This window comes from Oryzias melastigma, linkage group LG10 (assembly GCF_002922805.2).
Source record: "Oryzias melastigma strain HK-1 linkage group LG10, ASM292280v2, whole genome shotgun sequence".
In the NCBI taxonomy this organism is placed as follows: Eukaryota; Metazoa; Chordata; class Actinopteri; order Beloniformes; family Adrianichthyidae; genus Oryzias; species Oryzias melastigma.
This window is the reverse complement of record NC_050521.1, coordinates 19325397-19339236: the sequence shown is the minus strand read 5'-3', so window position 1 is coordinate 19339236 and position 13840 is coordinate 19325397. Positions and strand designations below refer to the sequence as shown.

Sequence of the window (13840 nt, the reverse complement as noted above, 5' to 3'; positions counted from 1 at the left end):
CTTAAGCTTCAAGTGTCCTGCTTTTTGCTAAGGGTACTCTTGATGATATTTATATCTTAGTAGAGTCCCACAAGGTTAACACTTCTGGAGTATTTTTTTGCTAATTCTGCAAAACAGATGAAAGATGCATTATTTTCAAACATATATTTTTACAGGCCTTGTAATTCTTCCCCTAGCAGAAAAAGAAGTACACTTAAAGTTTATTTTATTATGTATACTGGAGTATGGATATAGCAAGTATAGGCCATGTAGTATGAAGTATATTACAAATATACTATAAGACAAAATTGGAAAATGTTATAAAATAGGCTATAGATAGAAAATAAAAAGTACATTTCAAGTACACTGCCTCACTTTTAAATTACTTTTAAATAACATGAAATGAATTGTTCAGAAATGCTCTAAAAATGGAGACTGGTAATTTGAATGGTGTGTTTGCCATTGATTTTGGTTGAAGCTCTTATGTGTCTTTCTGTGTGTCACACAGGGTGAGGTGAAACATTTGTTTAGGCAAATCATTTTGTCTGTTTTCAAAATGAATGGTTGCAAAACGGAAACTTGGCACTTAAAATGTTAAAGTTTTCTCGTTTTTAGAAAGATTATAGTTGTATAATTTATGAGACAGAAGTGATAGACTCAGCGGGTCATGCTATAAAAGGACATTTTCTTAGTAATGATGATTTCGTAGCATCCCTATTGGTGAGCAAATGAATCTGCCATTCATTGAGAAGGATCACTGTAGGACAACCCCCACGGCAATTATCCAATCAGATATCGGGTTTTGATTACGGTGGGCGGGGCGTCACAGGGAAATCCTTGCGCGCAGTGGCTGGTGGTTGTCGGTGAGGGCGGGGCTTGTAGACGGAAGTGTTTCCCGACTGGCCCAGCTGTCATCCAGAAGAGAGAAGAGACCATTTACACCGGCTGGTCAGAAAAATGCAGAAAAAGGCAAAATGCTAAAATGTGGTAACATCTGAACGATAAGGTCATGACGCCGAACTGAAGGTACCCACACTGCACATACAACCGAACGCGCGCGCGCTTCGGCTCGCGAGGGACTTCGCCGAGTCTGCGTCGCGTTATTTCGAGATGGGAAAATGATGACAAGGATTCGTATGCTGTGTGACATTGAACGCACAGGACACGAAACAGACGAGGTCGTTTAAAGAGCCGTACGCTATTTCGAACTTGTCACGGTGCGGATAATGTTACGCCACCGATAATGGTGCTCGGCGTTCGCGAGACATTGACGTTTAAGGAGATGAGTTGGCAAATGTGCTAGAAAAACCGTCTCTGCGTGTGTCGGCTACTCTCCTAGCCTAGCGTCTTGGTGAAGGGAACTACCCTAGATTTAGAACAGACAGGAGACGTCATCAACATTTCCCTGTATTTAAATGGCTTCATGTGAAGAGATAATGCCGGAAAAAATGATAAATACTCATTAAATATTTGTACCTTCACCCGTCTCGACGTCTGAACGCCTCGTAGTGTAAAACTCTTTATATTTAGCAGTTGTGTGGTTTTTAAAAAGGCACATGGAAGGTGACGGAGCAGCTGTTAGCTTGCTGCTAGCTACGAAATGACCTTTTCAGGCGTCACCCAGAAGCTTTTTATTTGCTCTGTTCTGGTTAGGTTGGGTGTTTTCCGTCGTGGCCTGACTGCTGTAGTGTTATATTTCACCCAGGCCTCCCATGGCTAAGCCAGTCAATGATTTAATCTCATTGATTGCATCACAAGACCAGGCAGGGTGCAGCTCAAGCACATTCACTCTTTGGGGAAGCTTATCTCGAGCAGAGCTAGGTAAAGTATCCAAATATTGTACTCGAGTAAGAAAAATATTACTGAAGTGCTATTTAAATATTTAGTAGGTATTTTTTTTTATTTAAATTAAATTTAAACATGTTACTTGCACTCTAAAGTGGATATTACAATTACTTCTCTAATTCAGGTATTTCCTTGTTTTGAAATATATTTGAAATAAAGTTTTTGTTTAGCACTGTAAATCTTTTGCTGAACTATTTCTGTTTTAAATCCCAATATTCATTTTTTTTATATTTTCAGTTTAATATTTATCTATTGTAATGTTCTAAATTTTTACAGGTATTATTGAACATTTGTGATAAAATAAATTGTTTTTTAACCTTTAATGTTCACTGTTCTTTACAAAAATTGTCTCTTAAGTAGTTTTTTTATTTTATTTTTTAGCATTTTTAAAAACCCACTCCATTGAAAATTGTTTTAAGTGTGTTATTTTCTCCTTTTTCCCATGATGGAGGACATGCATAAAGAAAATTACACTTAAAATTGTGCCTCTCTGGATTTCTTTATTCAAATCGCTGTGAATAAAGAGTGTTCCTACAGTCAGCGGGCCACAAGCTCCCAGCTCCGCTCTATTCTAATGCATTCCCTTTTAGACTACTAGATCCAGATTGTTTTCCTCATCCAAGCTTGCTAAAAACTACAACTGGATAGCTTTAAAATTGCTTGCCATTTTTGCTGCACTTGCAATTTTAGCTTGGGTGTGAGGGGCTGTAAGCTAGCGGGAGAGAGTGTAAACGAAGGGATGATGGGAAATGGGGGTGAGCTTACTCTCGGCTAGCAGTCCCCCCTACAACTCGGAGGCGAATTTCTGATGAGAAACTGTCCTAGAAAACGATAAAAAAAAAAATAAAAAAAAAAACATTTAGGGTAAAAACAGCATAATTATAATTTAATAAAAAACATTGAGAACATTTTTTCAATAAATTAAAAGATCACTGGAGTGGGTCTTTAAATGCCTAACATTTCTTTTGTTTCAGCCATGCATTTTTCTTTTTTTAAATAGTTGAATCAGAAATATCTGTACCTTCCTACCTTCCTATGCTGATTACAATTTTTTAAGCAATTATCCACCAATACCAAAATAGTGCTAATTTTGTGAATCTTTTGCATAAATGTAAAAAAAAATATTTAAAAAATAACTGGACAAGTGTCTTTTTCAGTAAATCCATTCTTAAGCTACGTTGTACAGGGCATTCGACGCATGTTCAAGAACATGCTAAACAGGCATTCTTAAACACGAGTTGAGCCCATGGTATTCAAACTGGACAACCAGGGAGGGGCTTCTTCATCTTTTTTTACCGTTTACTACCACATGTCCACCACCTTCATTTGGAAGAGGCTTGGTGTTGAATGTCGAAGGTGCTCCAGGCTTTTTCTTTCACTGCTCTGTTCTGATGCATGAAAGACTTGAGGTGTTTTAATTCTAGCCAGTCACCAACTGAAAATACAAAGTTCTCCTCCATGATACATTCCCAAAATGGTTGGCTCTTCCGTGAATTGAAAGGGACCCCATCCATACCTCACTACTAAATCCAAGTTCCTGATTGGTCAAAGTTTGACGTGATTTAACTAGCTTTGTATGTAGGGCCCAAAAACAGTCGTTGAAACAATACAGGTATTGAAAGCGTAACTCCAAAACACACATTTACATAAACTTTTTATTGGAAGTGGCCACCTGAATGCGCAATATAGAGGGTGGTGTGATCGTAGCTTTAGATGGACAATTTTTGCAAAAAGTTAATCTTGTAAATTTGACTGTTCTGGCGTAAGGCTTACTTTATAGTGATCAGGCTGGCTAGAAATCTGTTTAATTCTTTTCCATTCAAATTTTAGGTGAAAGACATCGGTGTAAGCCAGAGGCAAAACTGAACATTTACTGGGGGTTCTAATGGGGGACTACGGCTTTGGAGTTCTGGTGAAGAGTGGCAGTAGCAACAAACCTGCTTTTCCTGTGAGGATCCCTCCTCACCTTCAGTCTCACCTCCCCTCAAACCCTCCCAGCCCCCCTTCCTTCATTAACAACACCTGCTCCACCAATGGGGGCAGTGCCTGGCTGTTCCCTCCCGTAGCCCAGCACACTAACATGCAAGATGAGATTCTGGAGCCAGACAAGTCCAAGGCTTTGGACCTCCAGGATGTGCCAGAGAAGCCCCAGGTCCAGGCACACCCTCAAACCTCATCTCCAGGTCAGCCGGAGCCTGGCGGAGGCCTAACTGAGATCGAAGGGGCTCTGGCTGAAGATGGGTCCTTGGAGAAAGGTTCTCTGGAGAGCAGTGGTGGAAAGGAGAAGCTGAGGATGGAGTCACCAGTTCTGAGTAGCTTCGACTACCAAGACAGCCTGGGAATGGGCTCCAGCTGTGCTCAGTCCACTTCCTCCTCCTCTTCGCTGATCAGCTTCAATAACTGGTCCCCTGCTGTTCCATCCACCCAGTCTCCTGTGGTTGGTGAAGATGTTGGAGGATTCCTTGGTCCAGCTGGCACAAATGCCAATGGACCTCCTTTACTCTTCCAGAACTTCTCTCCCCATCCCGCCCCTGGCTTTGGAGGTAGTTTCTCCCCACAGATTGGACCAGTCTCCCAGCACCACCCTCCCACACCTCATTCTCAGCACTACCACCCTCACAGTCCCGGGGTTCAGCAGCACCGACACTCCCCAGCTAGTCCCCATCAACCCCAAACCTCCTTCACTCAACATCCCCACCGCGCCGGTCCGTTCAGCCAGCTCCCCCACCTCGCCACTTCTCAGAACAAATCCCACTCCCCCTGGGGAAGCTACCAAAGCCCCTCCACCCCGACATCCACCTCTTGGAATCCAGGCGGCTATGGGGGCTGGGGAGGCACACAGGGCATCCGAGATTGCCGACGGGGCGTCGGTGGAGGGATGTCCGGCCTCAACTCTATTTCTCCAATGAAAAAGTCTTTTCCCAACAACCAGGTAGACAATTGCAGAAACTCAGCAGTTTGGAATTGATGGCATCCCATTTTTGACAATTAAATGTGTCAAACTGATGCTTTTCCTCCAGCTTCCTTCACAGAAGTTCCTCCGAAATAATTCTGGCATCAATCAGAAGGGCTGGGTAGAGGACAACATGAACCGCAACGACAACGTCTATCCCTTTCAGGTAAGAAAACAAAATAAAACATTAATTACTAATACAGGTACAATAAATTCTAGGTTTTGCAGTTATATTTCAAGTAAAAATGACAGAAAAAATGAAGACAGCGAGCTCTTATTTAAAAAAAAAAGAATCTCTATTTTCCATGGGCCAAATGATTTTAATCTAGTTAAATATGCATATCTGTGTCAAATGAAACAAATGTGCCTTTTAGTAGAACAGGATACTTACAGTTCTGCCTACTTAATGAATGAATTGATAATTGTGTTTATTTGTGTTTGGAGTCGCATCTAGACTGTTTGGTTGAATGAAGGCAGTCTTATCATCTGGTCTTATCACATGTTGTTCCCTTTTGTTCTGATTTAAGAAGTCTTGTGCTCTTCTGTGGCTTTCCATGCCCCAGACCCTCCGACCCTCAATAGTTTAATTATACTTCTGTTGCTCGAAGAAACGTTGGGATTAACTCTGCATTTTTTTGGTTTTCTTTCTTTACAGTGTTTGAACATTGAGGGAAAAGATTTGTAGAAGGAACTTAAGACTATACTTTTCTCCATTTGTAGTTATAGATAGGCTTTAGAATGTTTCTGCAGAGGTTTTCTCTGGGGTTTCTTCCACAGGAGGAAAACCTGTAACTGGTGGAGCTAATGGTGTTCTTTCCGTTTTTTCAGCCTGATAGAACCCGACCTTTTGATGGTTTCAGCATGGTGTCTCTGGAGAACTCCCTGATTGATATTATGAGGGCTGAACAAGATTCCTTAAAAGGTTGGTTTGCACTTCAAACAACTGGAAGGTGACATTTTTGCTCCCTTCTCTTTTTTACTGTAGGAAAGTAAAGGAGATATGCCACATCGAGTTCACATAGGCATTTCTGAATTCCCACCCTAATCCCTAACTACTAAAAAACTATATAGTCCTGCACTATCTAGTGCCCTGGGTTTTAACAGTCGTGCACCCTACTGCCACTCTGTAGAAACCATGGCCTAGAAAATAACACTTTTACTTTTCGTTTTGGCTAAAAACAGCATGATCATAATTAAAAGCGAACTGGAAATGCTTCGAGAATAGATCAAAAGATGATCGGAGTGAGGGCTTTAAGAGTATTAATCTACATTTTTGTTGCTTGGTGTGATTTCTAGGTCAATTATGCAAAAATGTGGACAAAATTCCCAACATTTTTGCTCTGTAAAACGTTTTTAATACACACCCCAAAAGCAGCTAGTTAGTGGTAAAGCTCCTGGACGATTAAGTATATTGATTAGCACCTCTGTCTTCAGCTAAAATATATTTTCATCAAAAGGGTGGAGTAAATGAAGGTATATTACAATGTGTTCCAAATGATTTTGCAAATTATATTTTCCTAAACAGTCTATACAAATTACAGCCTCACTAACTATTAGATTATATATTAAATGTTATTGATTCCAAAGAATTGAAAATGGTAATTTGTAGAATTTGCTGCATCATATTTACTGAAATCAAAAGTTAGTCCAATCAAAAACGTCTTTATAGATAAAGTTACATTTGAATATAGAACCTCTAATTTTGTAGCAGCTTTACAATTCTTGCATCCATTGAACTTGTGAGTTTTTAGAGAGTTTCTGCTTCAATTTATTTGCAAGATGTCAGATTAGCCCCTGAATTGGGTATTTTGAAAGAAACAACACTGTTTGGTATTTAAACTTAAATGATTATAGGTATGAGAGTACAAAATAAGACAATAAGAAGCTTTTGAAGGAAAAAAAAAAACTAAATGCTACAACCCTTGTTGTAGACAAAACAACAGAATGGGGACAGTACTGTTTATCTCAGGCACTCCCCCCAAACAACTGATTAACTATTTAAACTAGTGCTGTATTGTGACTGTCTGTAAGGGCTGTATAGACCCAAAACATCTTATCTTAAGCCAGTTTAATAACTCGGTCTATAGATGATAAACATGTCATAGTTTAAAACAAACCAGGTTGTGGTGTTTGGGAAAATGTTCTGGCTCCGCTGTTAGTTAGAAGGTAGTTATCTTCCTATTCACTGGTGATCGAACAAACTTTGTGTAATTGATCATCATCAAGGGTTTCCTAATTGGGTGAGTGATCTAAGGATCGATTCCCAAAGCTGGCACCATCTCAAAGTGTCCTTGGACAAGAACCTTTAATGTTCCTTTAAATAGCTCAGATGACTGCATTGTGTGCACAGAGTGTATTTGCATCTCGAGAAGCATTCATTTAGAAATAATTTGGAACTACAATTGTATTAGGAATTGCAATAATGATCAAATCTGTGATCCGTAAACCAATCAGGTTTGTGTTGATGTATATCTGCAGTTTTCTGGACTCATGGAATAGTTTATGTTTATATTTTTCTGATGGAATCTAGACTGTAGAATAATTTTAATCAATACATGTAAAATAAATAGTCTTTTTGTGTCTAGCACAGTGGGATGACTCAGGTTGGTGGTGAAACCATGTTGTGGAATTAAATGTTCAATCCTCTATCTGACATTGATCCTAAGCAGTCCAACATAGTCAGCAAACAGGCCAAGAATCCAGTTTATTGCAGCGCCTCGATCAAAAATCACGACTCAAGTCTAAAAGGTTGTTAAGACTTCCCAAAATGGCTGAGCTTGAAGGAGCAGCTTATTGAGCAGAAGTGATGTAAGAAAAATAAAGCAGCATTTCCTTCAGTCTGAGACCGATTACCAAACAAACTAGTTCTTCCAGCTATTGACTATAGCTGTGTGTTCTGTTTGCTATATCCCCCTACTTTATTTTATTTTAAGATCATTTCTAATGAATTTGTTAACTTTCATTAGTCCACATTACATGGAAACAGTTTAAAAATGTGTTGTAATCTCAACAGGAATAAATTATGTTTACTGTTACACAACTGTTTAAACTTAAAACATCATGGAAAAGTACAACTAAAGCAGCAGTCTATGCTGCTATCGAGTCACAACCAAGCAGTTAAAAGTTTTGAACCTTAATGAACAATTGTTATGTTTGGTAGTTCAGTAAGGATTAATTTATGCCAAAACAATCATTTTTTTTGCTCTCGTATCCATCAGGTCGCTATAGCTTCTCCCACCAGAGTGGAGATGGACCTCTACCTATGAACGGTATGTAATATATATGATGGCATGACTGTAGTTTAGTCCGGGGCTTGAGAAGATTCTCACACAGTTTTGTAATTTCCTTATGATGGCATATTTTCTGGCTTTTAAAAAAATGAATCAAGATGTAAATGAGTGTCACATGACTACCTAGAAGCCTCAGATGAGCATAGACTGCATACTTCTGATAACAAAAATGGCAAAAATCCTGGTTATCTTGCTGACAAACGTCAGCCAAGACTCATAGATACTGATTTTTTTTTTCCTTCTTCCTTGACTTAACATAACAGGGTTTCTTTTCAGTGTTGAAATCATTTTTTAACATATTTCAATTAGTATTTTCATTTATGATGTGGATTTGTTTATTCAAAATGTAAAAAGCTGCACTACAAATAAAATGATCAGTGCTATGGGTGCTGTTTTTGTTCTTGCAAACTTTACTTAAAAATGTATAACCTGCTAATAAATCTTATGATTCATTTCAAGCCCTGGTGATGTTTTGCATCCTATTTTTACATCTTAAATCATAAATCTACTTTTTGTCTCTTTTACATGCAGCAAGAAGTTATGGCAGAAGACGAGGTAAAGTTGATCTGTTTTTATTGATATTTATGGACTCTAAACTCTTTCAGCATTTTATTTTATCTTTCCAAATCTTTTTTTTTGTCTTGCCAACATTTTTAATGTTTTCACTTAAATGTTTGTCAAAGCTACTAACGTCATGTTTCATAAATACCTTTTAAAGCTAGAACAAAATCCCCTAAAATGTAATATAATCTCATTTTGTTTTTTTCCACCATCAGGCAATTCCTCCCTGTTCCCTGTGGAGGACGAGCGCTCGTTTGCAGAGGACGAGTCGGTTGATCAGGGGCTTGCTGGACTCGTTTCGGCCCACTGCTTCCCTCACCTTAACGGTGAACGGGTGGAGCGGTATTCCCGCAAAGTGTTTGTGGGAGGGTTGCCCCCAGACATAGATGAAGGTGAAGAAAAATAAGTTAAACCGCTTTCCTGTCTCATTTTGAAAGATTTTCACAAGAATTTCAAGGATTCTTTCTTTTCATTTACTTTACTGTCTTTATGGGGATTTAATGTTAATCTGTAAGGAAAAATTGCTGATTTTCTTTTTCCTCAGATGAAATTACTGCCAGTTTCCGCCGATTTGGCCATTTATTTGTTGATTGGCCCCACAAAGCAGAAAGCAAGTCTTACTTTCCACCAAAAGGTGAGTGGAACATGCGTCTTAGTGTTTTTAGTTTGTGTTTTTGTGTGCACTCATCGCTCCACCTGCGAATCCTTGTGTAGGGTACGCATTCCTGTTGTTCCAAGACGAGAGTTCTGTTCAGGCCCTGATCGATGCCTGCATCCAAGAGGACGGCAAACTGTACCTGTGTGTCTCCAGCCCCACCATCAAAGACAAACCTGTGAGTGTGTTGGCTTATTATGTCGTTCATGCTTAACAGGAACAATATTTGGTTCAAATTTGGTTTCATCATGAATAACTTTGGTGTTGCAGGTCCAGATCCGACCCTGGAACCTAAATGACAGTGATTTTGTGATGGATGGATCTCAGCCTCTAGACCCGAGGAAGACCATCTTTGTCGGGGGGGTTCCTCGCCCCCTGCGTGCAGGTATACAACAGGACTTTGTGGTTTCACTGTATTTCCTCTTTACATTTACTGACGTCTTTAACTCTTGTTTTAGTTGAGCTTGCCATGATCATGGACCGTCTGTATGGGGGGGTTTGCTACGCCGGGATCGATACGGACCCTGAACTCAAGTATCCAAAAGGCGCAGGGAGAGTTGCCTTCTCTAATCAGCAAAGCTACATTGCAGCCATTAGTGCCCGATTTGTGCAACTGCAACACGGGGAGATTGATAAACGGGTAAGCTGATCTGATGCCAGTAGCTCCACTCTACCAGTGAATGCTAATAAATTATGAATTTTCTGCCATTACAGGTTGCTGTATGTTGCCAAATTTTCCTCCTAACTCCATTTCTTTTCTATCCTGCATTTCCTTCTTCCTGTCAGGTGGAAGTGAAGCCATATGTCCTGGATGACCAGCTGTGTGATGAATGTCAGGGCACTCGCTGCGGGGGGAAGTTCGCTCCTTTCTTCTGCGCCAACGTGACCTGTCTGCAGTACTACTGTGAGTACTGCTGGGCGGCCATCCACTCTCGGGCCGGGCGCGAGTTCCACAAGCCGCTGGTGAAGGAGGGCGGGGACCGACCGCGACACATCTCGTTCCGCTGGAACTGAGGCGAGAAGAGCCGGCGCACGATAAAGGGGGAGGGACCAAGAAATTAGGGAAGGAATTTGGGCTATGATATGAAAAAAAAAATACATGCACTTTTCCTTTAAGTTAAAAGAATAATAATTTATTTTTATTTTTTATCTTTTAAATTGGGACTTCTAAATGAAGTAAATACAAAGAAGAGTGAAATCCCATTTGTTTTGACTTTCGGCGTGCATGAACATTTATGGATGCATTACTTTTTGGGTTTTGATGTTTTTTCTTTCTTTTTACTTGACTGTACTTTTTTGTTTCGGTGTTAGCTGGCTGAGCTGCTTTTGTTTTTGTCGAGAGTGACATAAAATTGAAGTGAGATGCATCATATCTAAATCAGTATACAACGTCGGGGTGGCTTTTTTTTTTTTTTTTTTTTGCAGGATTGGAGAAAATCTTTACCAATTTAACCAAAGGTTGAGTGCAAATGGATGACCTAATGTTGACAAAAGTGGAAAAAAGAAGAAATTCTCCCTTCAGTTTGGCACACACTTGTAGATTTTTCCTTTTTGGCATGACTTTTTTTTTTAGGTTATTTAAATTCTTTTTAACAAGAAAGGGCAAACCAAAGATTGGCCTAAACACAAAAAAACGGTCACTCATCTGAGGGTTTCAGGACGTCCTCTTGTAACAGTCAGAGGTAAGGCTGGAGTTTTGGTTTGTGGGTTTCAATGATTAAAGACACAGCCCTCAGGGCTCAGGTATTGGCAGTAGTATTTATTCATTTTATATTGTCAGGGATATTGGCACTGGAGGCTAACATGCTAACGTAGTACTAACTAATGGGAATGCACAGTCTAGTTTCCCTGAGCTGTCCTCATAGTGTACCACTGCACGCTCTACTGTGACTGGAGCTTCTATCACAAGTCTTGTGGTTGGATATGGTAGTAGCAAAAATTTGCTGTCACAGAGATAAAAATATTATTTTATACATGGCCTGCTGTTTTTTGTAAAGTGTTTTATAGCTGATTATTTTGTCATGAACATATAAACATTTATTATGCACTACTTTTTCTAAATATTTTTTTCAATAGTCATTTTAGGCACATTTTTCACAAATGGGAGAACTCCTTTTGCAATACCTCATTTTTTTTCACTTGATGAAAAATAATTTTGTACCTTTGTTACTAAAAGATCTGCATTTATGGTAAGCTTAATTTAAAAAAAAACAAATGATATTAATATAATTTTTAATTAGCTTTTATATATTTAAGTTCTGGTAAATCTAAAAAAATGTCTGGTGCATTGGTGTGATTCTGTGAAATAAAATAAAAGAATTAGCTGGCTTTCATAAACCAGTCATATATGGATTATCCTCTACTAATAAACATAATCACAGGATCCTAAGACATAGCAAGACCTTTCTAAAGTGATTTCTTTTTTTTTTGGGTAGTCTTGAGAATATAACCCGATTCTGCTCCTAGTTGTGTTAAATAAGATTTATGAGTAGGGTGAGTGTGTTGGCTTTGGTCAATGTGAAATCTTCCTCTCTCTGATTGGAGTGAATATTTAGATCCTCTTTCTGAGACTGCCTGTAACTTCTACTTATTCTTGGCATGCATAAGAGATAACAAGACTAGTGATAATGCAGGACCTAATGTAATGCACTAGATCTCCTATTTTTTTTCCTTTTTTTTTTTTTCTTATTTCCTTATCTCTTCGAGATCACCTCTCTTGTAGCCTCTCCTCACCTGATGGAGTCTGCCTTTCTCACACAGACTTGATGTTTATGCAATATACACCGTGGCAACACTTTGGATGTGTTTTGTAACGTAGAGGACACTCTGTAGGAACAAGTTGAGGCAACTTGATCACTTTTGACCCCATTTGTGATGTGGCATGCTTTGGGACATAACCTGAATGTGATTTAATGTTGCAAGTTAACTTTGAGCCATTATGTGCAATACTTCTTCTTTCCAGAAACAGTTCTCCGCAGTGTAAGTCATTTGATCCATTGAAATCATGCAGTCTTGAACACTTGTTTTCCTGTCGTTTATGCTGATGTCTCAAAAAGAGGAAAAAAAAAACTGAATTTATTTTTTAACATTAGTTTTGTGCTTATTTACTTATTTTGCTACTACCATGCTACTGTGGTTGAAAACATTGTATATACTAGGTCGATAATGTATGTATCATTTGCTATATTTTCAATTGAGATGTATAACTATTATTTTGATCAGAACCTTTGTTATATATTTTTGGGTGATGTGTTTAACTTGGTAACGTGTCTAGTTTTTTCTAATTGCTGTAATGTGCTCCACATTCTCAAATGAAAACAAAATAATCTGTTAGTATTGCTTCATTGCAAAATTTCAATAGTTTTTACTTGAATGCTGGGAAAGGTTATATTTATTGACTTATTTTTTTTTACCTAAAATTTTGATTTTTATCAAGTCATTTCACATTTATATGTAAGTTTGAATTTTTATATCTATTTTTTTTTCTCCCTGATTTATTTACGCTACAATACGGACATCAGTTTTTATAGTCAGTTTGTAGTACTGAAGTAAAATGGAAATCTAATGTCACATTTTCATTTGCTGCCAACTGTTGGTAACCTGTATGCATACATTTGAAGTATTTGTAATGTAAGATGTTGAATGAATAAAACAGGCGTGAGAAAAAGAAAATTGACTTTTTTAATTAAATATATATATATATATATATAATTTTATTTTAGGAAAGCCTTTGCAACCTACCCGAACATATTCTAGTAAATTAAATATGTAGACCTAAAACCTCTGTGACAGTTTGTTGCACATCTGGTGAGCTAAATCAGGTCAGAGCTATTTATAGGCGGAGGCTTATTTTAGGTCTTAGTGGATGCTATATAGCTCACAGAGCTCTAGTCTTTTGCCCCCATCCAGTTTAGGATGAATATGTGCCTTTAAAGAGAAGTTTTGTATTTAACAAGGTCAACTAACCATGAGAATATATTGGGGATCTTCTTAACCCATAAAGAGGGAGACCTGTTTTTTCTTAAAATCGAAATCATGTGGAAAATACCACAAGCCAAGCTGACCACAAAAACATTTCAGATATTTTTCTCTTACACTGATGTCGGTGTGGGTTAAAAATGACCTTTTATGGTCGTTGTTGTGGTTTTCACTGTTTAAGAAGAAGACTACACATTTTTTAAATTTACCTAAAAAAAAAGTAAAACAAATAAGTCAAGTGGCTTATTGGAACTGGTCCACTTTTAGTCTGATATAAATTGAAAAAATTGTGATTACTTTTCAGATGAGGGAATTGGTTGTACACTCTGTTGTAGTGTAGCAATTCGATTCAAGGATTCAAATTGCATCATTATTTGTGATTGCCGATCAGATTCTATCTTATTCACTGACCTAAAATCAATCCAGGTTATCTTTAGCCAAAAACTCAACCAGGGTGACTTAAAGATAAATATCTGGGTACTGACCAGTGCAGGTGAAGTTTTCGAGATTGTGCATTTCTTTCAAGATAATTGAGTATATATTAAATATGTGTACAAATAAGTAAACAAACAATGTCAA

General features: G+C 38.3%; 1 protein-coding gene across 2 annotated transcripts; it reads left to right on the top strand.

Annotated features, from left to right (window-relative positions):
* Positions 1-748: 748 nt before the first annotated feature.
* Positions 749-12955, top strand: LOC112153403 (cytoplasmic polyadenylation element-binding protein 4). 2 transcript variants are annotated; one of them, XM_024283604.2, is made up of 13 exons: positions 749-1005; positions 1685-1800; positions 3655-4756; positions 4845-4943; positions 5606-5699; positions 7996-8046; positions 8599-8622; positions 8844-9020; positions 9173-9262; positions 9343-9461; positions 9554-9668; positions 9742-9923; positions 10070-12955. In XM_024283604.2, exons 3-13 carry the CDS (start codon positions 3710-3712, stop codon positions 10295-10297), a joined length of 2226 nt encoding a protein of 741 aa, XP_024139372.1. In that variant the 5' UTR covers positions 749-1005; positions 1685-1800; positions 3655-3709; the 3' UTR covers positions 10298-12955. The 2 variants fall into 2 exon arrangements, with proteins under 2 accessions (XP_024139372.1, XP_024139371.1); XM_024283603.2 differs by lacking the exon at positions 1685-1800 and having other exon boundaries at positions 751-1005.
* Positions 12956-13840: the final 885 nt, after the last annotated feature.